Source organism: Orussus abietinus, unplaced genomic scaffold (assembly GCF_000612105.2).
Source record: "Orussus abietinus isolate OABI.00-Male unplaced genomic scaffold, Oabi_2.0 scaffold23, whole genome shotgun sequence".
Lineage (NCBI taxonomy): Eukaryota > Metazoa > Arthropoda > Insecta > Hymenoptera > Orussidae > Orussus > Orussus abietinus.
Window position 1 is genome coordinate 30,550 of NW_019394258.1, and position 23,642 is coordinate 54,191.

Here is a 23,642-nt window from a genome sequence, read left to right on the forward strand (position 1 = left end):
AGTAACGTCCTCTGGCATCCGCGTCGACGAACGATTATCTTCTATAACCGCCATTTCGGATTCGAGTGCCTATATAGACGAATAGATAACCTTCAATTAGCCGTGGAGACTGGATGCATACCTCCTGGCAGCGTGATTTCGCCTCCTCTTCACTACACTGTGGATTCAATTCCTCCATGTCCTTACTTTAAGCGAAAAACACTGGAAAATCTCGAGAAAACAGCGCGCGGACCCGGACCCCCGTGCTGTCCGTTAATTTGAACCGAGTCGCGCGCCGCCAGCGCCGGCCAAACGCGCGGCGGCCTCCGGAACTAGCGGGCGCTAGCGGCGGGAGTTTCGAAAGTGGCAGCGCGCGTCGCGCCCGAAATCGACGAGAGCTCCTCCCCCCTTCGCCCCCGCCGCCCATCTCTCGGTTTTCTCTCGTTTATTTCTTTGGCGCCCACCTTGGCGGCCGACTCGCCCGGATAAAGGCTCGGGTCCACCGCGGCCTCGCCTCGCTACAATCGCGCCAGCAATGTTTCGCCGTCCAATTAGTCGAGGGATATATAATTGGACTTAAGCTCTTAATTAATAGTTAATTAGCCGGGAGGCGGCGCGTGGGCGGCGTTGGCCGCCCCGAGAGAGGGCGCGCCGGTTCATTGTACATCGAGCTCGAGCCGTGGCTTTTCCCTCGTTACTTCGAAATCCATTTATAATTGATGATTATTCGGCGGATGCGAGAGTGCCGGCCCGCGAGCCGCGGCTTTGTGCCCGCCGATGGCGCCGCCCCGCGGCGGCCCTGATCACTGTATCGGCCGCCATCTTGCTTCTTCCCTCGCGCCTCTATCTGGAGAGTTCTACCCTCTTCTTTTGACAAATCTCCCATAAATCGGATACAATACACTGATATTAATTAATTCACACTCATATGAAACATGAAATCTGTATATTTTATGAGACGAGCTGTGGAGAAGTCAGAACATCCGCGGCCATCTTGCTTCTTACCTCGCGCCTCGATTTACACCCTTTTCTCTCTAAATCCCTCCCTAATCTCCCATAAATCCAACACAATCCGCCGATATTAATTAACTTATGGGGTATGAAATGTCAAGAGTCTATATTTAATGCGGCACGAGCTGTGTTGAACTTAAAACGTCGAAAGTTAATCTCGAAAGGCCGGGGAATAAGTCCGGTGTCATGGAGACTTGCGGGCGCCATTGACAGGGCTGATACTTCTAATGGGTAATTTGATATTCGCCCTGGCCGAGTCGGCCGACGAGTCTGTGCGTATAATTATCAATTACAACCGGGACTGTAAAATAATGAGCCTCGAATCCAGCGGAAACGCTAGTGCGAGGACTCGGAGTAATTTTAATGAATTTCCCCAAACGACGCGGCGCAGCTAGCTTCGACGACGGACGCGCGACGTTTCGTTTGCCGGGATCGTCCGCGATGCGAGCGAATCGCTGAAAAAGGAAGATCCGGATCGTTTCATGTTAACGCGTAGAATTGCGAGAGAAAAAAAAGACAGGCCGGGCCTAGGGATGATGAAAATATAATATAAAGTTGACACACGTGCCTGCGGCCGACTCCATTACGGTCGTTTATCGCGCCCGGGATGTGCGGAAATTATCAATCTCTGACGCGATATGGGAGGCGTTTTAATTAGGAAATGATGTTTCCCCGACAGTTTCCGACTTTATGGTAACCTCCCTTTATCGATAGAATCGACTTTCCAGGCTCTCTTATCGAGACGGAAAAGTCGTATCGAACGGAAACCTCGAAATGTCCCTCGCTTTCGTTCCGACTCCGTTTTCAATGCGCGATGAAATGTTTAAATTGATAAAAGTTAAAGATTAAAATCATTAAAAGTTTATGCTCGTGCTTGCAGGAGTTGGACATAACGTCGAGTCGGGCAAGGACTACACCGTCGACGGGCTTTCGGGCTTCAGCAAGAAGAAGAAGAAGAAGCGTCGTCATAGGTGAGTCTCTCATGTTAACTTGGATACGCTTATCCGTTATCAGCGTTATCTGCACCGAATGGCAGGAGGGAATCGGATGAAACGAATCGCGGGGCGAAACGAAAAACTCGGCTCTCTCTCTGGACGGTGCAAAAGCGCTAATGGGACGAAAGGACATTCGAAACTCGGGGGCAGATATAGCGGGCGAAAAATTCGGCTCGGCCGAGAAATATGTAATAATAATCGGGACCCGGGCTGGTATATCGGACAAGCGACAATTACACCAGAGGCACGGGGCTCAAAATTCAGCCGGATTTTTTTTCCACGCCCTCTCCGGTTTCGAATCGCGGCCCGTCCTGGGATTTCGAAATTTTCAAAATCCCCCTTCTTTTTTTTTTTTTCCTTTTCACATTCAACCGCGAATCCACCGTCCACTCGCGTGAATTTAAAACACGCATTATTCGGCCTTCTCTCTCTCTGGCTTTTGAGTTTACTATTCTCGTTTTATATGGCGCCGAGTGTTAATTATCCGCAGGGTTAAAATCCCTTTCGCCTACTCTCAACTAGGCGAGAAGTACTAAATTTCCGCAAGAAACAAAACCCTTATCACGATTCTTTCATGATAATTCCCACAGTTCCCTGTTAATATGCCGTCGAATCTTAATTATCCCAAGAAACGATAAAAATTACCTGCACTCTGCAATCAGGAGAGGCGAGGAAAGAAAATTTCCGGAAAATTAATCCGTATCACGATTGTTAATCGATAGTTCCCACCGTTCGACTCTCTTCGATTTCGAGTTTCCGCTCCATCTCAGGCTTTCGAAATTCGAAAATCCCGTTTTTTTATTTTTTTTCCCCATTCGAGCGCCCTTCTCTTCCCTTACTGACCCCTGTGAATTTGAAACGCTTATTATTCGGCCTCTCCTCTTTGACTCTTGCGTTTAGTGTTCACCGAAAAAGGGTGATAAAGAGAATTCGAAAATTCCAGTTTCCTTTTTTTTTTTCTTCCTCCTTCAAACGCCTTCCCTTACTGACTCCTGTGAATTCGAAACGCTTATTATTCGGCCTCTTCTCTTTGACTCTTTCGTTTAGTGTTTCCGGTGAATATGAGGTCGAGGGTTAATTACCCCAAACGGCGGTAAAAATGACCTACGCCCTACTAGAGAAGGGTGGTAAAGAGATCCTTGTAGGAACTAAATCCATACGGAGGTTCTCTGATACACTCCTTCGAGCTCGATTCCGCCACCTAGCGATAATCGGGCGTGCAGAAATTGCTTTCCGCGTGCAAAGGGACCCTCTTGGGAGACGTTTTTCCCGCTTTCCGTCAGAAGTCGCCGTCTAATAGAATCTCGTTCCCGAGATCCCGAGAAACCCACCCCCGGCGGCCATTTTAGAGACGGCGCGAGCTTGATAGCCCCTTTCCGCGATAACGCGAAGGAGATCGCGCTGACGACGACGTCGCCGAGGCGCGAGACTCCTTAACGAGGCCTGATTAGCGGACAACCGGGAATTACCGGAGTCTCCGGTGGAAATTACACGGCACTCCTAAACGAGAAGCCAACGATCGTCGGCCGATCGAACGAGACGGTTTATAACGAGACGTGGAACCGTCCTGGAAGTGACTTTCAATTTCGGCGCCTCCACCAGATGCTCGTCCGTCCACCCTGGCCGACGATTCCCCGAATTATCGCTAATTGGGCGTCTTTCGGTCAAATTTAACCCTCCTCGAGTCCCGTCATTCCCATGACTGCCAAGTGGTCGTCACGGTCACGGCAGCTGCGCTGTCAACCCGTCAAAGTATTAACAAATTTCAGATTTAAAATGTAAAAACGCTCCTCGAACGATATCTCGCTTTTTGGGGGTAAGAACCAACGGGCTTTTGGAATACATATCACGGTAATAAGGAAATGGTATTAGTGGTGTATTAAATCGGTGCCTGGAAGGGGTAGCTACCCTACCCCGATTCGTGACAGGACCGACCTAGGCGAGCTTAGTCTTAGGAGAAAAGTTGTAATGGCATATAACTAGGTTCATGTGGTTGTTGCTCCAGGACGATCTTCACGTCCCAGCAGCTGGACGAGCTGGAGGCCGCCTTCAAGGAGGCCCACTATCCCGACGTCTACGCCCGGGAGATGCTGAGCATGCGGACCGAGCTACCCGAAGACAGGATACAGGTGAGCCGAAGTCGCAGGGTGCGGAGGATGCCTAAAAAAAAATAATAATAATGCCAAATAGTCAGGATTACTTGTCGTTCCGAAATTGCCGGTATTAAAGGACTGGAGGAAAATCGAAAAAGCGAGGCATATTGCCGGACCGGATCCCGGTGGATTTTCTACGGCGACGAGGACACGAGTCCCCGCGGCTGCGTTGCGATGAAAAGGGGGAAAATCACCGCGTGTTCCATTATACCGCTCCCCCCCGGATGCCATCTATGATTTCACGTAGCCCCGATAGTCGTAGACCGGAGAAAGGATCGCGTTCCACGGGCCTACCTGAAGCAGTCCTCCATCCCTCGGGAGTCCCCTTCTCTCGAGGAGTATTCTTCGAGGGCCGCCATCGGCCAATCGAACGCGCCGGCGATCGACTTCTAGACAAGGGGCTCGTACCACGTGCCCGGAGAAGTGGCCCCAGCCGTTCGGCTCCTCGGCCGGCGCACTAACGCGAGATCCGCGACTCATTGCCGCGTTAAAGGCAGGATCAGAACCTAGAACCTAGGGCCTTTCCGTTGAATCGTTACGACGGGCACTCCAGGGCGATGTCCCCAGAAGTGGCCCTAGCCGTTTCGCTCTTCGTCCGGCGAACTAACGTGAAATTCGCAGCCTATCCGCGACTCATTGCCGAGATAAAGGAAGGATCAGAACCTAGAACCCAGGACCTTTCCGTTGGACCGTTACGACGGGCACTCCAGGGCGATGTCCCCAGAAGTGGCCCTAGCCGTTTCGCTCTTCGTCCGGCGCACTAACGTGAAATTCGCAGCCTATCCGCGACTCATTGCCGAGATAAAGGCAGGATCAAAACCTAGAATCTAGGGCCCTTCCGTTGAATCGTTACGACGGGCACTCCAGGGCGATGTCCCCAGAAGTGGCCCTAGCCGTTTCGCTCTTCGTCCGGCGCACCAACGCGAAATTCGCAACCTATCCGCGACTAATTGCCGAAAAGGCAGGATCGGAACCTAGACTCGTAGGAGAGGTCATCCAGGGTCTTGCCGTTGGACCGTTACGGGTGGGTACTTCACCGCGAAGTGGCCGCAGCCGTTCGGCCCCTCGTCCGGCGCTAAAATCCCGGAGGCACTACCGCGAGATTCTAAGCCTATCGGCGCCCTATCGCGACAATAAAGGCGGTTCTTCAGCGATCACCTAGAGTCTTTCCCTTGGATCGTTACGACAGCCACTCGAGGGAGAGAAGTGACGGCAGCAGTTTCGCATCTCCCCCGCGCTAAAGTCACGCGGCACTAACGCGAGGTTCAAGGCCTACCCAGATCCGATAGCGACGATAAAGCCTTCCTACGTTAGGAGGAGCGGTCACCTAGGGACATTCCATTGGATCGTTACGAGGCGGCCACTCGTGGGCGTCCAGGGTGACCGCGCGTGTTCCTAGGGAGGGTGGTTGGACAGGCCGGGGGAGGGGATCGGAAGGGCAAAAAGCGGTGGAATAAAGCTCGATTTCCGCAAGGCGGCTCACCGGTTAGTTATCCGCAGGCCCTAGGCGGAAATCGGCTTCCGCATGGCGGCCCGGGAACAAGGTGCGGGCTTTCCTCGGCGTCTCGAGGCGCCGCCACTCTCTGGTAGACGGGTCTCTCTCTCTCTCTCGAAAAGCCCCTAGGTCACGAGGTGCCGGGAGGTACTGCAAACTGCCGTAAGCCGGCGCGGACTACTGCATGGTGCTCGAAGGGGCCTCCCCCGCAGCACCGCGCCGCCAGGTAGCAAGAGAGAGCCTACGAGTACCGGGTAGTGATTATATTTTGATATAATCGGCGACGATGCGGCGGCAGGGGTTCGAACGGTGGAGAGAGAGGGAGAGAGAACGAGAGCTCTCGCCGGAGAAGGAGAAAGACCGAGGACCCGCGGGGCGAGGAGGCGAGCCCGAGCGCGCCGCGGGAGCGAGCGAGACGGAGCGAGCCGGCGGCCGAGCGTCGGAGAGAGACGGATCGCCCGTAGGGGCGCCCACCGAACGTACTGGCGCGTACACACCGACAAAGCGGCCATTGCAGAGTGGGTGCGGTCCCGCGGGCCAATCAGCGCGGCGGGTCGCGAGCCGCGGGCCAATCAGGAGGCGCCTTCGCCCGTCTTTTGTTTCTAAGTTCCGCGGGGGGACACAATATAACGAGCACGCGGGAGAGGGGTTGGTAATCGTTAACGGGATATTTTTGTAGGGTGTGCGAGCTCCGTGAGCTTGCCTCCCCCGCTATCCCCCTCCTCCGCCCTCCCTCACCCCCTACCCCGTCATACCCCCCCTCGCGCCCACGCGCCCGTCGTCGCGCTCTCCCTCTTCCTCTACCCACCCGCACCGGCCCTGCGCGAGAATTGTCTTTGCTTTTGTCTCCCTCCGTCTCTCTCCTACTGCCGGACCCGCCGCGCGCCCTCTCTCGCTCCTTCCCTCCCACTCGCTTCCCGGGACCACTGCCGGGTGGCACTCGACGCGGGGGCGCGGGGCGCGCGCGTCATTTTGGAGTAACTCGAAAACCGAGGGCTTCCTCGGCTGGAAACGAAGCCACGGCTCGCGGCGCAAGACGACGCTCATAAGACTAAGTGCCGCCGCGACGACGACCCGGACGATCGCCCTACACGTGGGGAGCTCCTCCGAAGTTCACTGTTTCCTTTCCGTACCTCGTCATGGCCTGCCCGGATTTTTCCGATGCCTCGTGCTATTGTAACAAGCGTAACAATTAAATCTCGCCGATGGAATTCTTGTATTAAGGGGTTTTTTTGCTTGTAGTCGGGGATTTCGATTGGCCGTTTCTTGTCGCACTTGAAATTCATTCCAAGTGTACGGGAAAATTGTACGATTTAATTAGGAGAAATTTGGATATGGCGCCGCCGCGATTTTTCTGCCCAGATCTTGATGTTTAGCTTGTAGGGTGCCTTCTTCAATTTTCACGTCGTAGGGTTTTTATGGTTTCGGGAAGATCACTGTACTGCACGTTTACTTGTATATATACTTGGGGCTATTGAACGGGTAGACGTGAAATTTGAAAGTATTTGGGGGTAAGTCCAGGTTAAAGTCGATACCGAGGCGGGAGAAGAAAACCGCCCACGGCGGCGTCTGACCGGGACGTCCAAATCCCCTTAAACGAAGTCCTTCAGGCTGAGTCCTGCCTCGAAGGACCTCTACTCCTGCGAGCCACTTCCTCCTCTTCGTGCCGCCGTTCTCAAGAGGCCGATGCCTCGAAAGGGGCGTTGTCACGGTATTATCGGGCCCAGAAGGTGAATCGCACCTTCCGGCCGCCTCGTCCGACTTATTTACCTTCCAGGCAGGTTTTACGCGCCAGAAATTCGGCGCCGTCCAGCCGACGCCGCTCGTGAAAGGACCCTTCGGCCTTACCGACGGCGACGTTCCCTCGGGACGAAAGAAAACAACCGCTTCCGCCTTCCACCCCGATTACCGGCATCGCCTAATTACCGGCTGACAGCAGCCCGCCTTGTTAGGCGACGTGTGACGCGTTATTACTCGATTAAATTATCGGAGAGATCGAGGCCCCTTGCAAAGGACTCGACGTAATTCGGCGCCCGTCCGAGGCCGCAACCTATTAACGCCGATTACTCGAGGCTTATCGCGGACAACCGCTTATCGCGAGTTACCAGTCTGGGTGTCGGTTCATTAAGAAAATCGACCCAACGGACATTTCGACATGCTTAATACGGACTTTTCTACTTTTATCGCTTTTACACTTAATACCAATTTTCTATTTAATATCCACGCTAGGATTAATAGGAATTCAGTCCTCAATTAGAGATAGAAGTGGAAGAAATGGAGATTGCCTGTCACTTTTAAGAGATACCAAATTTCTAGGTAGGATTTAATTTCTTTTTGGATTATCTCGTGGAGAGATGGTATGGTTAGAGACTAGAAATTTGTTGGGATGTCATAAGTACATGTAGGGACTTCCTCGGTACGTGGACGCCTCAAGGAGAATTTTCCGCGGGGACGTCGACGGTCTTGTGCGCCTCCGGATCCCCGTGGCGAGGTTAATAGAAATGTCTTCGACAGGGGTTCGACGGAAACGTCGCATGATTATGGCCGTTCGATCCCTGCGACCCCGACCTCGGTCTTTCGAGAAGCTTGTTAGGTCGATACGTCTGATAAAGAGCCGCAGATCGGTCGACCGCGGAACCGCAGGTCGAGCCCGCCGAAGCCTGTTCGTCGGAAATGCTTAAAGGGTGAGCCCTTTGACAGGGAACTAAAAAATAAGGAAATTCCACTTTGACATTCAACGACCTCCCCTAATTAAAAAATGTTAATCCCTCTCCAAGGAAAAAAATAAAAACCGGATAACGTCACTATTGCGGAAATTATCGAGCGTGTCTTTCCATCAGGCATTTTGAAAACATGGTCCCTTTCGTAGTAGAAAATGAAAACCCTCTTCGCTCGCTGAAAATGAATAATATTCTTTATTTCAATTCATTCCGCGAAGGGAGGCACAAGAATAATTTGGTGGTAACGGAAATCACTGTGCTTCGAATCGCGAGTCGGAATCAGCGAAATTGATGATCGGACACGAAAAAAAAAAATGAAGAAAATTCAATTTCTACTCCAATGACGTCCTATAGTGCTTCTTAATTTTTTAATATTTCTGTCGTAAAGGGAGGAACGTGATCTGATAGTTTCTTGATCAGTAGGCAAGAACATGGTCCTGAACAGTCCGATCGATGTACAGACACGCGTTTCGGTTTTCTCCCCTTGGAAAGTGTACGGTTATCGAATCGTATGGTTCAATATACGTGGGTATTATTTTTAGGTATACGGATTTATCGGGTGCTCGGAATGGAAGCTCGTAAGTTCCGGGACGGGGATCGGCAATCGCGATTACACTTAGACGAGCGGACAAACGGGCGCAATTTGGCCGGTGGGCCGCATCCGAAGGGAGGGTGCTTCGCGGGGTGCCAAAATTACACCCTGTCCAGAACGCCGGTCCGCGAGATCGATAAATAAGCCGGGGAGGGCCGGGGAGAATTATACCGGCATCGGTATTGGATTATTATTGGATTAGCGCCTGACACGAGCGATCGAGCGCGTGCCCGAAAAGGCTCGAGATAATCCGGGGTGCCTTCCTGAAAAGGTCACTTTTCCCCCAGCTTAGGGAAGGGCGGAAAATGGTCCTCACCTTTCCGAGCGATCGACCTAACGTCCCGACCAAATCGGATAACCCGATAGGGTTCAATACGTCCTCCCATTTTCCCCCGATTTCATTCGTCGGCCTTTCCCTATCATTTTAGCATCCGGCATTTCGATGAAGAAGGTGAATATTGTAGGAATATGTACTGACGGTTATTTATCAGGGTATGGATGGAACTCGGAGCGTATTGGAAATTCTGGAAATGTTCCATTAGGTTTATCGGAGGTTGGAGTTCTCTCGTCAGGTTAGGAGCTCCTCTATGCTCCCCCGAAGTTTCGAAGCCGACCGTCCAATTTCGGCCGAGCTTTTTCTGCCCGTCCTTCCGCAATCATCCCCGAATCCGCCATCTCGGTGCAACCCTTCCTGGGAGCTTCGCCAGGCAGAAGAATCCGAAAACAAAAGGAGGAGCCCCGAAGGGTCGGCCGCAACCCCTTCGAGGCGCCTTTTCTCGCGAGCGTCGAACTCTCCCCCTTTCTCTCCTCCGCGATCTTCGCAGCGAGAGAGAGAGAGGTCCTTGCTCCTCGTCCCTCGCTCCTCCCCGCCCCTCCGGACCGCAGGATGAGATCTTCCTCGAAGGAACAGGTCCGAGGAAGGATGCGCTCGACAGCTGCCGAACGCGCTCCTGCGAGCCTCGAACTGCCTTTCGCCTCTGCAGGACTCGCCAGGATACCATCTTCGTCCTGGGAAAGTCCTATAAAAGGAGATTTTTCAAACCCTGAAAAAGATAGAGCCAGTCTCCTCCCCAAGGACTCGATATTACCTCCTCGAGTCCTGAAAGGTCGTCCTGCGGAACCAAGTCCACCGTTAACTTTTTTTTCTCCCAGGATAATGGCCACTGTTTAAGGACGAAAAATTACAATATCCCGTAACCAAATATCACGCCTTCGTAAGAATTGTCCTTTTTCATCTCACCTTATAAATACTCTGGTATTTCGAATTTCGAAGTCCTCCTCGATTCGGCATTGTCCTTCGGGAGTCAATTTTCGACGAAATCCAGATACGGCGTCGATTTTTCAAAATGGCGGAGGCTTAAGGATCGTAAACATGTTTCTTTTACTTCCTATTGTTATTTGGCTTGGGGGCATTTTTTATTGATCTTCCGCGTCTAGAACTTACTGATCACCTTGATAGTCGCCGACTTCGAGTTCCGTCTCCGTCGAGTTCCGTCTCCATCGAATTCCGTCGACGTCCAAGTTCCGCGTCCGCACTCACTTCGACCTGGTGAAATCGATGACTCCCATGGCTCGAGTCCTCCCAGGCCGACCTGACCAATGGGAAGGGCCGCTCCATCGGAAAGAGGAGACTGGCGTCGGCAGACTCGGTGGCGCCTCTTACAAAATGGCCGATCTCGTCCGCGCCGAGAGCCGTCCCTCCCTCGTCCTCTTCGCCCCGCACCCCACCCCCTACCCGAAGAACCTCGCTCGTAAAGAGTCCCGACGTAACTCGATTGTCGAAAATCGCCATTCGCCGGCTATTCCGAGGCAACGACTGCATTATTACTGGCCGGCCGTTTCGGCCCCTCGGCAGGCCGTAACTCCCGAAGTCGAGCGCTCTCTTTTCCTGGACCAACCATCTCCTCCTCCTCCTTGATCCTCTCCTACGACTTCGACAAGGTCGCCGCGGATCTTCGAAGTCCTCAAATAAGGTCCTGGGACTCTCCAAAGGGACTCGAGGGACCTTAGAGGAGAAACGGCGGAGATTAATGGACATTGGTCCAGAGATGCTGGACTTTATCTTTTCATTTTCAAGTAGATTTTCGAAATTCCCGGGTGTACGGAGTCGGATAGTTGGGGAGTAACCACGGAGATTAATGGACATTGGTCCAGGGATGCTGGATTTTATTTTTTTCAATTTCAAATAGATTTTCAAAACTCCCGGGTAGACGGAATTCGTGAGGGTGAGAGGGCGAATGGCGGGCTCCTAGAGGGAGGTTTAACCTTCGGGGAAACAGGAGGTGGTATAAGGAGGACCGGGTCGCGTTTTACGTTTCCGACGTCGGGACGTCCCTCCCCCGCACCCCTCGCGCCGGTCCGACCCTATGGAGCTAAGAAAGGGTAATGGCGTGGAACGACTCAAATGACCCGCGAATTCAGACCGAGACTATACTCTCGTGCTCTCTCCGGCTGGGAACCGGCGGGCTCTGTTTATGTTTAGTAGGCCCTCCGCGTCGTAACTCGGGCAAAATTATTCCCTAGTATTACCATTTACACGGGGAATTTATGGTAATTCCTCGGGGACGCTCGCCAGCGAGTGGCCGAGGCTGGGGCGGTCGCTCCTCCTTCTTCGCCTCCTTCTTCGACTTCTTCCTCAAGTTCGACTTCGCCTTGGCTCATCTTGGAAACCCGATTTCGAGATGAACCTCGATGTAACCGGCCCCGAAGAACTGCACTATAAAAACGGTCCATTATCTCGCGGATGATGTACCGTATCGAAATTAATTATCCGATAATTAGCGCCGAGACAAATTAATGGGATAGTAGTTAACGCCGAATAGAATAATTAACGTCATCCCCAGAATGGCGATTTAGAGATGAACCTCGACATAACCTGAGGAACTGCCCCTAAATAATGTCAATTGTTTCTCAAAATGAACCGCATAGGAATTAATTCCCTCTTGAGGGTTATCTCGAATTAAGAAAAAATTAATTAATAATTTAATCTCTATCCAGCGCGATGCGGAGGGACTGTGGGGAATTCTTCTCGACAATGACGAAGAGGATGACGGAGGTTATGAACAGACCAGAAGGATCGCTCTTCGTCATCTTTTCCCGCTGACAAGCGTGGTCTTTGTTCCCCGGCAAATCCGCGTGTAATCGGCGAGAAAGAAAAACAGAAGTAACACTTTCCGGAAATCGGTTTACCTAGGGGCCGGGTCTACGGCGAGGATGACAGGTGGATATCTTGAAGAGAACCTGAAGAACCTAAGCCCTCGAAAAGAGGCGCTCGAGTGGCGAGCCTAACGCTACGTAAACATGGCCGGCCTGGAAATTAGGCATTCTCGGTGGGCCAAGTTAAATATTTTCGTATTTGACGATCGTTAGGGGATTATGGGAATCCTCGCCCGGAGGAGGTGAGGAGCCGCTTCCCGATATAATCATAGTATTTCCTCTAATTGTTAATTCCGATGACGAGTCGCTTTGCCCTCGACTAACGACGCAGTAATGGATGTACATCGAATGCGCGAGACCTTCGCCATTATCGCGAAATATCAAGTTCCGAACCGTAAAAGGGAATTTAAGGTTCGATCACAGAACCTCATGAATTATCAGAAGTTTATTATCAAGTAACATCTGCGTCCTGAATTTTTTAAACGTGCAGGAAATCTCGATCTCCCTCGAAATAGTTACACCGAAGCTAAAGCTATTTACCCTTGGACTAATTAAACATAGTCTTTGTATTCTGAACCTCGAAGAGAATTTAATCCCATATCTCGGTGATAGGAATGAGAGGTCTATCAGCAGTCGTTGTTGAAGCTTTTCGAGTCTGGATTTTTTAGAGGATACAGGCGGTCCGGATTTCCCGAGCGCTCGTTTCTTCCGAGGTGTATCATTTGGAGAATGGATGAGATAAGACAGGTGAACGATCCTGATATCATTACGGAGGCGGATGCCGTTTCGTTTCGATTCGTAAAAGAGGGACCGAACTCGAAACGCCGGCCCTTTGGCAGCCCGATCGAAACGTGATTTCGCATACAGGATTACCGGGTGGAAATTGGGCGTCAGTCACTGCTCCGCTATTGATTTTGTCTTTTGGATGCTCCTGCACCGTGCACAAAGGACACCCCGCGTGCGTGTCCCCGACGTGGAGGGGTTACAAAGCTGCAACGCATTAAATACTCGAGAGCGCCGCGCGCCGGGTCCTCGGATGAGCATTACGGCCGACGCGCGGTCCACGGCTCAAATTGATTGCGTCTAAAATCCGCCGAGCTTTTCATTTCCCTCCTTTCAAGCTCTGGAAGCGACCCCGCGTGGACGGCATGCCCGGAGACGCACCTGTCGCGAGCTGGACGAGCTGATCCGAGTCGATCCGCGCTGATCAGACTAGATTTTCGTCCAGAGATTCCGGGACCAGAAGCTGGAAGAGAGTTGGAACCTGATAAGGATCGACATCGAAACCAGGAATTAGGAAGATAAATGATAACAGAGCACGGGAAACAACCCTTTCTTGGACTGAGTGCCTGAAGATGCACCTGTCGCAAACTGGACGAGGTGGTTCGAGTTGATCCAGGATGGCCAGAATAGATTTTCGTCGAGAAAATCCGGGACCGGAAGCTGGAAGAGAATTGGAGCCTGACAAGGATCGACATCGAAACCAGGAATTAGGAAGATAAATGATAACAGAGCATGGGAAACAACCCTTTCATGGACTGAGTGCCTGAAGATGCACCTGTCGCAAACTGGACGAGGTGGTTCGAGTTGATCCAGGATGGCCAGAATAGATTTTCGTCGAGAAAATCCGGAACCGGAAGTTGGAAGAGAGTTGGAGCCTGACAGGGATCGGCATCGAAACCAGGAATTGGGAAGATAAATGATAACAGAGCATAGGAAACAACCCTTTCATGGACTGAGTGCCTGAAGATGCACCTGTCGCAAACTGAACGAGCTGGCTCGAATTGATTCCGGATGACTACCCTAGATTTCCGTCCAGAGATTCCGGGACCAGAAGCTGGAAGAGAGCTGGACCATGATAAGGATCGGCATCGAAACCAGGAAATGGAAAGAAAAATGAAAACGGAGCCCTCTTCATGGACGAAGAGCCCGAAGACGCACCTGTCGCAAGCTGGACGAGCTGGTCACCCAGGATGACCAGGTCGGGTTTACGTCCAGAGGATCTAGGACCAAGACCTAGAAGAGAGTGCTACACCCTGACAGGGGTCGACATCGAAACCAGGAGTCGAATCGAAAAATGACAACAGAGTCCAGGATCGACACCAGGACTAGGGACCGATTTCCTAGGTCCCGTCAGAAAGACCCTCTCGACTTAACAAGGAGAGAGAACTCTTCCTCCGAACAAAGAAGACGGATGACGACCATTACGCATCCGCGCAATTTTCCGCAAGAGCGTTTTCCCGGGAACCGTCTGGCCGCCGAGGGGACTCGTCAGGCGCCATTTAACCGGGGGATCGAATTAAAATCGAATTAAAATCGAATTAGCGCATTCCCACGCGTGATTCAGAGCGGAGCGATTCGAGCTCTTCCGCGCGGTCCGGCCTAACGGAAAGGGCGGACTAAAGACCACTCGCGACTGGCCGAGCGGAAAGTGCGGGCTAAAGGCCTCTCGCGATTGGCCCGGCGCACCCCCGACGGGGGTGCCGGTCGCCTCGGCGGATCTCATGAATTTTCTATCGCTCGTCGAAATGATTAAATGATCTCTCGCCAGGAGGGTGGCTTTTGACTCGAACGGGCACCTCCGAGGGTGCAGGGGATGGCACCCATCTATTATTTATATTAATAGGCCACCCCTGTGACGCCACCGGCTCCTTTTGTCGACCGAGCTGCCCCGCACCCCTCCCGGGATTCCTCCGCCTAAACCATCCCCTGGAAGACCGGAATCGCGAGGACGATATCGACGATATTCGATTATCGAAATTAAGGTACCGTCACCCTTCTCGGCGAGATGTCACCCCTGCTATCCCAATAATCGCGAGGCGCGTATGCAGATCTCGAGCACGCCAGTGGCGGACCCCACCCAGAGTACGCACCGTGAAGTGTCTGCGATTAAATGTTGGCATTACGCTTAACCATAGTCATTACGCTGGCTTGTAATTTCAGATCCCCCCCCCCCGATAGGTGGGCACCCATTGTCATCGAGTGTCGGAACGCCGCGAGGATCGTCCCGCTGCCCGAAGAGGCGTATCCTTGTCCAGGAAAGGGTTCGATAATCGATGCTCACCCAGATATCGGGGAATTCCCTCGTCAGGATGTCGCGAGACGACCTCGGTGTGGAAACCTCGAAGGGCGGCTTCTTTGGTGGCGGGGACGAAACCGCGCCGGGGGAAACTCCCAGACTCGCGGTTTCCGCACGTTTCCGGGCAAAACCGTCGGACGGATCGTAAACCGCCGCAAACAAAGCGATGATTTCCGGATGGGCGAGTCTCACCCCAAAAATTGACCGGCGCCCTTCCTGGGATAAATAAGGGTGCGCTCTGACCCGACCCCACGAGGTGGGACTCGCGGAGTATCCTCCAATTTGGGCGTATCCGCGATTGTCAAGGAGGCTGCCTGTAAATTCTAATAAACCGGGAACCAACCGCTGGGAAAGTGGCGCCCATAAATCCGGAGTAACTGGATTACGGGAGAAGCATGGACCGAACTTTCGCCACGCCCTCCACGCCGATGAACCGCGGCGGCTGCGTCGACGAGGACCTACACCGGAGCACGCCCGGGTGCTCCCGAATCGCAGGGCTGGGGACTCGCCCTAAAAATACCCGTAAAATCTACACATTTTCGCGCTTTTCAAGCCACCATCCGAATATCACCGACCGGGTCCTCGTGGTCCATCGCCCGTGCGTCCGTGATAAGGATTTAAACTCGAGATTTATCTCGGCAAAACGGTCCAGCGATATCTGGTCAATTGGAACTGACAATCGCATCCCCTGCTAGAATTATATTAACGCATCTAAATAAGAACCCTTCGACTCTCCTAGAATATGCAATTATGGTTCAACTCCGAAAATGACCTCGTAATTTCCATCGGTCACCGGAAATTCTGCCTTCCACTTTTGGAAGTCTTCGGATTATCTCAATGATATTGACGTTCCATTTTGTGGAATTATTTTATAAGCTTTGTCAGTGACTATATAACCACGGTGTCAATTTCTCGGGGGTGTAAAAAACATCCAAATCTCGACGGTATCATTTTCCTTCCCGAGGGAAATAGTTCTTTCTTGCAATTAAATGGGATTCAAGCAACGATATACATTGCTTTCATTTTTTTTTTTCTCGGGGTAGGATTTTTACGGTTCACCTGAAATTAATATTGACGTTTCAATTTGTGGAATTATTCTATAAGCTTTGTCAGTGACTATATAACCACGGTGTCAATTCCTCGGGGGTGGATAGAGGGCTTTCGTGGGAATTGTCCAAGACTGCCCCGGGAGAAATACAAGTATGCATTGTTGCAAGAAAATCCCGCGAAAAAAAACCTCCAAATTTCAACGACATCATTTTTCATCTCGAAGGTAATAATTGTTTCTTGCTATTAAATGGGATTCAAGCAACGATATACATTGCTTTCAATTTTTTTTTTCTCGGGGTGGGATTTGTATGGTTCACCTAAAATTAAATATATGCGATGTCTGGGGCTTTGACTGAGTATTGAGCAGGTAACGGGGTAGATTTCTTTGTCAGAGGATGCAGGAAGATGCGGAGGGACGATTTCGAGCAAAATATCGGCCTTGAAGAGCCGATCGCCAGGGAAGAGACCGCACCCCTCGGTCCGAGCAAGTGTCCCGCGTAATGATGTTCCGACGCGTGCCGCATCGCAGCGGGTGGCGTCCGACCCTGAAGAGGGTGCCGGGACCCCACGGTCCATCTAACTTAACTATTTACCAAGGTAACTCGGCCCGGGGGATGTGCCGATTCATGTATTATGCGGTAAATAAGTCGACCATCCGCATCCCCTGCGAGCCGGTTCGCACACTCCTCGCCCATTTGCCCGGGATTAATTGGCTCAGGTCCCCGGTTCCTCCGCACTTGTGAGAATCGACGACGTGGACGTCACCGTCCGTCGAGGTCCGTCGGGACGCAACAACGACGGGAGAAAAGAAAAAAGAATACAAGGCGACGCGTCTACGAGAACGAGATAGGATTCCACGATCTCCTAAAAAACCTGCAGGAATTCTATGAATTCGAGTCAGTTTCTAAAATCACTGGAAAGGCATAGATTTAAATTCCCCGAAATTTCGAGGGATTTCAAGGAATCCGAAAATTATACTGGGTTTTCGAAGGAGGAGAAAAAAAATGGTGATTTAAAGTGCGGGATATTTCGATGAGTTTCAGGAAGTCAGGAAATTCGACAGGATTTCGGAGCATTTCAGAAGGGTGGATAGAGGATCAATTTTGAGATGTTTCGGGCAGGTCAAGAATTCAAGCCAGTTTTCGCGATCTCTTTAAATGTGATTACTTAGAGTGCGGGAGATTTCTCAAAATGTCAGGCACTCCGAGAATTCGAGGACCGAGGGAGCCTCTGAAGAGCGCGGGGCGAGGAAGGAGTCGAAGGAGGCGAATCGTTGAATAACCAGTCGGCGATGATCCTGGTCGTTAACGTCCCCATCCCGATGATTTGGAGCGATGACTTCGGCCCTAAACATTAGCCGCGTAACCCCTTGAGCACCTCGCGGGCTCGGCTCGATCGCAAACGAGTCGGGCCGAAGGGGGACTTCGGGAGCGGGAAGTCGATCTCGTTATCGGCCGGTCCCAAATTAAAGTCCCTCCGGGAAAGTAACGAGATCTCCAATTATCCGCGCGCCGCGACGCTAAGCGCGTCCACGCTCGATGGGGATTCCGGGACCCGGTGATAAGCGCGACTCCGCGCTTATCACGGCGCCTCGAAGGCCGAGCTGGTCAACGAGGGTCCCCGATTTTTGCAAGGTCCATTATCGGGAAAATCGGAATAAAGGAATCCGAGGAAACTCCATTAAGACTTTCGGAAAATGATTCGAAGAGTCGATGGTCCCTTATCGGAAGAGTTTCTGGACTTTTGCGCATCGATGACGCACCATCGGCCATGCTCTGTCCACCTCTTGGTCCCCTCTTCGGCTCTCTTCGTCTTGTCCATCTTTCCCTCCCTGGACGGCACCCTCCTCCACCCCTTCCGGCTCCGCCGTGCGCCGGCTCGCTCTTTATTCCCATTTCCCATTCTCATCCTCTTGTTTTGGTCCAATAGTCAGTCGCCGGTCTGATCGATGATACGCCGGCGGAGCACTGCGCATGGCCGACTAAATACAAACTCGCTCCTTATTATACCGGGTGTGCCAATAAAGAGGCGACTCTTCCTCGGCTTCCATCCTCTTGTTTCCTCTTCTCTTCATTTTCCTATCTTGGGCCGATGCCCTTCCGCCGCTACCTCAGGGCTCCTGTCGGACGATGCAAGGGTCTTAACTTTCATATCTTTGGCTAATATTCGCCCTTCCGCCCTGAGTCGCTACCTCGGGACTCCTATCGAGCAATGCAAGGGTCTCTTCTAGTCCTAGGCACTTGTGTCTACCTTCAGTCCTTAAGAAAAATTATTAAAATTCATGTTAGTCATCGAAATTGCCCTTAAAAGAGACCCGACGTCCGGCGGTGTCCTATCTTTGGCTAATATTCGCCTTGAGTCGATACCTCAGGACTCCTATCGAACAATGTAAGGGTCTCCTCTAGTCCTAGGCACTTGTATCTACTTTTAGTCCTTGAGAAAAATTATTAAAATTCGCGTTAGCCAGGGAAATTGCCCTTAAAATGGACCCGACGTCCGGCGGTGTCCGGCGATTTCCTGTCGATAACGGAGGCGCGATTCGCCGATCGAGCCTCCAGGACTCGAGGGATGCAAAAATCCTGGAAAAAGCCCGGGCGAGAGGCGCGCTCACGTTGCAAAAACCCGTCGACCCGTTCAAATCTAAGCTGAAGATAATTTCAGGGTGGCGGGCCAAATTGACAGGGCAACGCGTTCCCATTCATTCGAATTACGTTCCAATTCTGCCGGTGACTTTAGCATTGTTGCTACAAATTGGTACACGCCCTGGCCTCGGGCACACCCTCCCCTGGCCACCCCGACAACCGGCGCCCCTGCGTCCCGACGCCCCCTCGCTGCAACCTGCGCGATAGGGTTTCTAGCTTTTAAATCGTCACCTCCGGGTACCCTGAAATTCGGAACCCCTCGGAATATTCCCCTCCCCTTGAGTACCGAGAAACCTCTCCGAAGAAAAATCCCTCGCCGTCGAAAAAAAGAAAAAAGACGGAGGCTAACCACCCTCTCGCGAAAGGTACCCTGCACCCCTACGCTCGAATAAAAATTCCCTGAAATTTTTTAATTAAGCTAAAGCATAGATTCCTAGAATTTTATTTTTACGAACCATTTGAACAAAGGCACCACATAAACTATTATTCTCGATCCAAAAGAGTACTGAACATTTCAGGGAAATTACAAGGTCTTGAATAGGTATACTTATGTTGAGGTTATATCCTCGGCGACTTTATTTTTTTTAACAAAACGAGAGAACAAACCGCACGAATGTCCTTATCGACCTGTTACCGTTTAAAATTTGTTAAAGTACCTTTTTATAAATTCCAAAGCGATTATTTAGGATAAATCGGAACATCGGTTCCGTTGCGTGGAGTGTAATTTTTATCCATTGTTGGAATAGACATTGGGCTCTTTTTTTTTTAATGAAACGAGAGAAAAACCCACACAAATCTGCGTATCAACCTGATACCGTTTAAAATTTGTTGAAATACCTTTTTTAAAATCGTGTAATGGTTCGATAGGGATTGTTTCGGATTAATTGGAACGTCGGTATCGTTTCGTGGAGTGTAATTTTTATTTTTATTCCTCGTTTACGGTTTACATGGCGAACGGAGGTGGCCGTTCCTGGAAGTGTCCTGGGTTGATGCATAAGTAATGGCGCTTTTTTTTTACATGTAACATAGCGTACAAAAAACCCGCCATTACTTATGCATCAACCTAATATTACAAAACGAGCCTCGGGGTGGGTAATTCTTGTCCGTGCCGAGTCCTGCCGAAGGATGCCTTGGGCCAGGACGCGGCAGGACCTCCTCCGCAGTGCGGATCGTTAAACTCGAAACTGTTAATACAAACGTGGCCGCAGGAGCTGGCACGCGTCCACACCGTAGGCGGTCGTATCGCCAGGATCGTTAACAAGTAGCCTAGCAGGATCACCGATCCTGAAAAACGGGATACTAATCCCTAAGGGTCTCCAAGCGCGCTAATCAACCGCGCCGAGCCATCGGCCCGTGATCCGTCTTCGTAATTGGATGTAAGGTCCCTGCATGGCTGGGTAATTAGGAGGTTGGTAGGACCTTTTTATATTTAAGACCTTCCGGTCTGAAAATAAAAATATAACCGTGTACATTCATTGTTAACGGATTTATAGAATTTTTCGTGACGAAAGAAGATGACGCGCCGTCGCTTAATCTTTTAAGCGATAGTCAATAACGATTAAACTCAGATAAATTGTCGTAATTCCGAGTAAATGCCCCGTGCATTTTATTCCAGTTCGTATGAGTTAATTAATTATTCCTTGAATTAAGAAATTATTTTCATGGTACTGTTCAATGAGGAAACAGATTATCGAGGATATGGAGGTGTTAAGAAATATTTCGGTCTTTTAGGGTGTGTCGATAAGCGAACTGCAAGGAGCTTGGCCATGATAAGCCGCGATCAAGACGAATGGGAAATGAAAATAAATGTCGGAGAAGGTTTTGGATGTTAACGGAGGGTCTCGCTTGGGTGATTTCAGGGGTGGTTCCAAAATCGACGTGATTCCAAAAAGAGTCGAATGGGAAATGAAAAATGTCGGAGAAGGTTTGGATGTTAACGGAGGGTCTCGTTTGGGTGATTTCAGGGGTGGTTCCAAAATCGACGTGATTCCAAAAAGAGTCGAATGGGAAATGAAAAATGTCGGAGGATGTTAACGGAGGGTCTCGTTTGGGTGATTTCAGGTGTGGTTCCAAAATCGAAGGGCAAAGTGGCGCAAGACGGAGAAGTGCTGGGGCAGAAGTACCATAATGGCGGAGTACGGACTGTACGGAGCGATGGTGCGACATTCCCTGCCTCTTCCGGAGACGATCCTGAAGAGTGCCAAGGAGAACGAGTCGGTCGCGCCCTGGTTACTCGGTGAGAAAATCGCTCAGCTTCCCGAACATGCCCCAGGTCCGATTCGGGCCGATCACGGTAACGACCCCATTGAAAGCCAAATCGAGAGAGTAAAGTCCAATTGTCCCCTCCGGGGGAAATCATCTTTTATCGAGGAGGACCTAAGTTAAAAAAGATCGCGTTAAGAGTCCACTCTCCGTTTCGACCCTTCAAGGGAAATGTAGGAGAACCTAACGAGTACCGGAAGGGACGAGACGCGCCCCTGGCCCCCTTCTCCTGGAGAACATCTCGAAAAACGAGGAACCTTTTTTTTCTGTCCGTCTCTATCAGCCCAGTCGTCTAAGACGAGCAGCCTTAGCCAAGATTTCGAAAGTAACCAAGAACTGATTGACTGTGGGCCCGTAGGGATGCACCGAAAGTCGATCGAGGCGGCGGAGCATCTCAAGTCGGGGGGCGAGGACAGCGGAAACGACCACGCCGGAAGTGGCAGCAGCCCTCGACACAACCACCACCAGGGTGGACCCACCAGCTCCGAGAGTGGACAGGAAAGCCAGGACGGGATGGGCCCCTCCTCCTCCACGGGTCTGTATTCACTTTTGTCCCAAAAGTCTCCATCCTTCGTCAAATGATTATCATTAATTCATTTCAATTAATCGAGGCGCATTGAAAAATTATACGTTTTGGCAATTTCGTTTAATTTTCATGTCATGAATATCCTTCGACTATACATGTGTGGTCACAGCCACATAGGAAGAAATGATGAAGCTCCTTTACATTGATATAATAGTTATATACTCTTTATCGATTTTATTTATTGTAGCTACGGCACTGCTAAAATATTGAAGTTTCATATTTAAGTTAGGGTTGTGCCATTAAATATAAATGTCGATTACGGGACGCGCCAGCTTATGTACGACTTGAGAATTCAAAATGGCGTTACAACCAAAAAGGGTACGAATGAATTTTAATTTATCGACCTGGATTAAATTTCTCGGCGCCTTTCATATCGTTTAATCTATTGGGTCGGAAAACGTTTAAATGGACCCGACGTTGAAGGTACACGAGGATAGGATTCGAATAATTTGGAAATTCGTGTTTCCTTCTTCTTCTAGGTGTCGTCCAGGACACGGAGCAGCTAAGGAACGAGAGCATCGCGTGTCTGCGAGCGAAAGCACAGCAGCATCAGCTGCAGCTGAGCTTGCAACCCTCGGCTGCACCTGGGAATGCATCCTACCCCCCGGCCCCGCAAAGCGGCACCCTTCACGCCTCGGTGTAATCGAGGACAATCGAGGATAATCGATGCATCCTGGCTGGAAAGGAGGACCGCGAAACCTGGAGAACCGTTTCCGGGGCCAAGGAAACGAAGCTTCGTCCTCGGGAGGACCTCTAAGCCCTTCCAGGACCTCTTCGAGGACCCGGTCTTCGGCGCTTTCTTCCAAATCTCGGGATCCTGAAATGTCGAGTCTCCCTCGAAAAATCCATCCTCAACCTGGAGGCCCAACGAAATCGAGGAAATCTCTCACAACGACGGAGGGAACGGCGGACACCTTGACGAGGTCCAAGGATCGGAATTAATTCCCGCTCCTCGAGGACGACGAGGTCGCGCCAACCTTACTCTCGCCGATTCCCGATCGACTCCAAAAAGGGGAAACGAATCGCCGAGCAACGAACTCTTAATCTAGATCGATCGGGGAGTTTCGAGGATTTTTGCCGAGGGCAAGGGAGGGAAGAGGTCCTCTCCCGGTCACGCTATAAAATTGAAAGAGAGGAGGAACGGACGATTGTCTCTTTTTTTTTTCATTTTTTCTTCTTCTTTTTTCCGCCGTTCCTTCGAGGACCCTGACCCGAGTCACAACGAAAAATTGTCCGGCTCCATGAGTCTTCACACCGAGGTAAATGGACGAACATTCGGAAGCTTAGAAAGGGTAGTGTTCATCAACGAATTCGGGGCCTACGCCTGGGTGTATCTATAGGGTCGTACAATGAGAATCCCCCGGAAGTATCGGCGGGGGTGATCGACGAATCTGCTCAGTTAAATGTAAGGAAGGGGCCTAACACCTCACGGGCCTCACTCTCGTATGGAAACATGGTACTTAACGAAACATAATAGCCGATTTATATGTAGATATACTTAAGAGAAAGAGAGCGGGTCAGGAGGTCGCGGGATTTCTTGGAGTTGATTAGACGCACCGGAAACGACGCCGACCGCCATTTAACTAGGGAACTACATGAACCGCGTCGCCAAAATCCAACGATGGAAAGATGCCGAAGTCATTAATCTTTTTATTACCCAGTACTGGGGAAGAAAAACGAGGCCGAAATCCATTGGTAGGGAAATATATCGCGGCGGTCCCAGTCGGGAATTCTTCCTGGACAAAATGGCGGCCGCATCGAGAATGGCGACGCCGACGAAAAGGCGGGCGATAAGAAGTAAGGGACTTTTTGACAGTGCTTTGGATTCGCAGCCGAACGAGGGGGCGGATAATAAAATTTCGGGTGTAAAGAAGTAAAGAGACCTCGCTCGAGGGGAGCTCTGCAACGAATGGCGTGGACTG

The 23,642-nt window shown here is 51.1% G+C and overlaps 1 protein-coding gene across 1 annotated transcript; it reads left to right on the forward strand.

The window, feature by feature from the left end:
- Positions 1-1,870: 1,870 nt before the first annotated feature.
- Positions 1,871-22,363, forward strand: LOC105696638 (visual system homeobox 2; the record flags this gene model as incomplete). Its single annotated transcript, XM_023434659.1, has 5 exons — positions 1,871-1,961; positions 3,991-4,114; positions 20,934-21,108; positions 21,418-21,669; positions 22,200-22,363. Coding segments are annotated over 5 exons (806 nt in total), but the record flags the coding sequence as incomplete, so codon positions are not given.
- Positions 22,364-23,642: the final 1,279 nt, after the last annotated feature.